The sequence below is a fragment of the Sphaeroforma arctica genome (assembly GCF_001186125.1).
Source record: "Sphaeroforma arctica JP610 unplaced genomic scaffold supercont1.726, whole genome shotgun sequence".
Taxonomy (NCBI): Eukaryota; class Ichthyosporea; order Ichthyophonida; genus Sphaeroforma; species Sphaeroforma arctica.
In genome coordinates this window covers 38,096-40,630 of record NW_014039832.1, presented here as the reverse complement: position 1 = coordinate 40,630, position 2,535 = coordinate 38,096, and the positions used below count along the sequence as shown (strand labels likewise).

The following is a 2,535-nucleotide window of genomic DNA, read 5'->3' as shown; positions in this document are numbered from 1 at the left end:
TCTCTCTCTCTCTCTATGTATATATATATATATATATATGTAAGTATATATTCATATATGTATATATATAAATTATTGATATATATATATATATATATTTATATATATATATATATGAATGTGTGTGTGTGTGCTATTTATTTTATATTTTTGTTTGTATATATAAGTCGGATGTTCAATCTATACATCGAAGCAACTTTATCAATTCCTAAAACTCAACGAATTGTTCTATATTCATATTTTGCACTTGTCACTAACTACAGGTTTAACTGCAAGCACTCCAGACGTTTTTCCCCCCTCGGTTTTCCCCGGACATGATATCAACGGCAACAACATCAATAACATCAACCACAACAATAAAAATAGCCAACACAGTATCAACAATCAGAACAATATGTTTCACGGAGGTCCCCGACGACGAAGCTCGCAACAAGTACCGCGTAGAGCGGCAAACATGCAATTTGGTGCACTCCCAACACACCACAATTCAGGCTTGCGTATTGATAGATACCCCTCAGAGCCCTCAGAACGGATGTTGAAGGGACTCCCACCAATGGGTCCAAGCCTGGATTCGGGGACGATTTCGACCCATAATCTGAATTCGGGTGCATATTTACAAGGTGCGCCTCCGAGTAAGAGCTTGTTCGAGCAGTTTCTGGATGAGAAGTCAAATAGACGGGGCCATAGCATACATAATTTGAGCCACAGCATGAGCCAAAATGTAGGTCAGGGTCATCGACCCGCGGCCTTGTCACCAGCCGGAGGCTCTATGGGCTCTATGGGCTCTATGGGTTCCGTGTCTCTGAATGGGTTCCATCCGGGAGCTGGTACCAACTCTGCACCCATACATATCGAGGAGTCGAACCAAAGTCTAAATAGCATGAACATGAGCTCGGGCAGCTTTCACCTACAGGCGCTTCCGTATAGTGGGAACGAAAACGGTAATCCTATGCCTACGAATAGTTTGAACATGCCTCTGAATAGTCTGAATATATCGAACCTCCCCAGACTCTATCAAGATCCAGCAGCGTCCAGTGATGCGGGATATCAATGAACCAGTCGAATCAGTAGTGTATTATATATGTAGCACATTCATTGATCGTACTTTCGTGCACTCTGGCAACTGGCGAGAACGGTCCAATACTAGCGCGGCATCTGAGATAGATCTGTCAAGTGATGAAAAAGGCCACCCTATATTATTGGACACTTGAGCATGTGATGCGGACTGTATATTAGCACTAGCCGGAAAGACATAGCAGGTCGGCAGTGGGATATATCGCCGACTCGAGCCGTGTAGGGGTGCACAAACACTGAAGCACAAGCAACACTCAACGTGGATGTGGAGCATGATGGACTCACGCTCAAGGACATTCGATGACTTCGTGCATGGCAGTGACGCCGCACATACGAGGGATGTATACTGATACATTGTCGACATTGTGCCACTGGAAAAATTGTCTTGGGCTGGTGTGATCAGCCCCCCTGAGACTGACACTGGACACTATACAGCAGTAGTAGGTGGTTATCCAAATGCAGCAGGAAGTGGTTATTCAGATGCAGTGATAAGTGGTTATTCAAATGCCCCAGTGAACGAGATGAGGCCTTTTTCACCGCCTCTCATTAGCGCCAGAAGACATTGATGTACACTTGTCACATCTTATGTGATAGGTACATCTGATCTTCCGGCATAAAGACTTATCATGAACACCATACATAAGCACGCGACACGCGTATTCAATCACATGATACCCATGTCCTGGCGATAGACATGCGGAGCTCGCAAGGGGGTTAGCGGTTGTGGTGGCGAGCATTACCTACGTGATTATCCTTCACTGGCGACAAACGTGCGCAATCTGCCAGGGGGTTAGCGGTTGTAGTGAGGATCATTGCTGCTATTATTGTGCTGTGCGACTACACAGTTGCGGCCAAAGCGCTGAGGATGAGCAGTTGGGGTCTAATGCCTGGTGCACATAAATGAAAGCCCGGATATCATCGGCTAGGCTTGTCACCTATTGTCGTGGAGCGTGCTTGCTTCTGAGAAGTTATGTAGGTAGGCTTGCGCTGCTCGTCAAGACAATTACGCTACAGCAGATGACTTCTTCATACGCATACAAATGGACATATTAGTATGCATGGCATACATATGTTTTTCTTGTTATTGACTAGAGGTGCGATGATCATACAGCCTCACAAATGGAAATTCCGCGACTTTTATAGCCTCCTGATTTTTTTTAGGTTACCCAATTTTCAGTACAATTGGTAATTTTGGCGTGAATCGTAATAAAATTTGCGCAATGGCAACGATCCCAATGTATCATAGCAAGATTTATTCCATTCATTTCCATGGCTTCTCCTGAAATGTATACATATGGGTGTGTGTGAATATATATATATATATATATACATAAGTGTGTGTGCGTTTCCATATATATATATAAATATATATATATAGATAGTGATATAGATATATATAGATATATAAATATATATATATAAATATATATATATATGCATATAAATAACATACATATATAC

General features: G+C 42.6%; 1 protein-coding gene across 1 annotated transcript in view; it reads left to right on the top strand.

Moving 5' to 3' along the window:
* Nucleotides 1-2,302, top strand: part of SARC_08268 (hypothetical protein) — a gene marked incomplete at its 5' end in the record, with an annotated part of 5,777 nt that extends 3,475 nt beyond the window's left edge. The window contains one exon of the mRNA XM_014297773.1: nucleotides 264-2,302. Coding sequence (XP_014153248.1) covers nucleotides 264-1,054 — 791 coding nt within the window. The remainder of the gene's footprint in view (nucleotides 1-263) is intronic.
* Nucleotides 2,303-2,535: the final 233 nt, after the last annotated feature.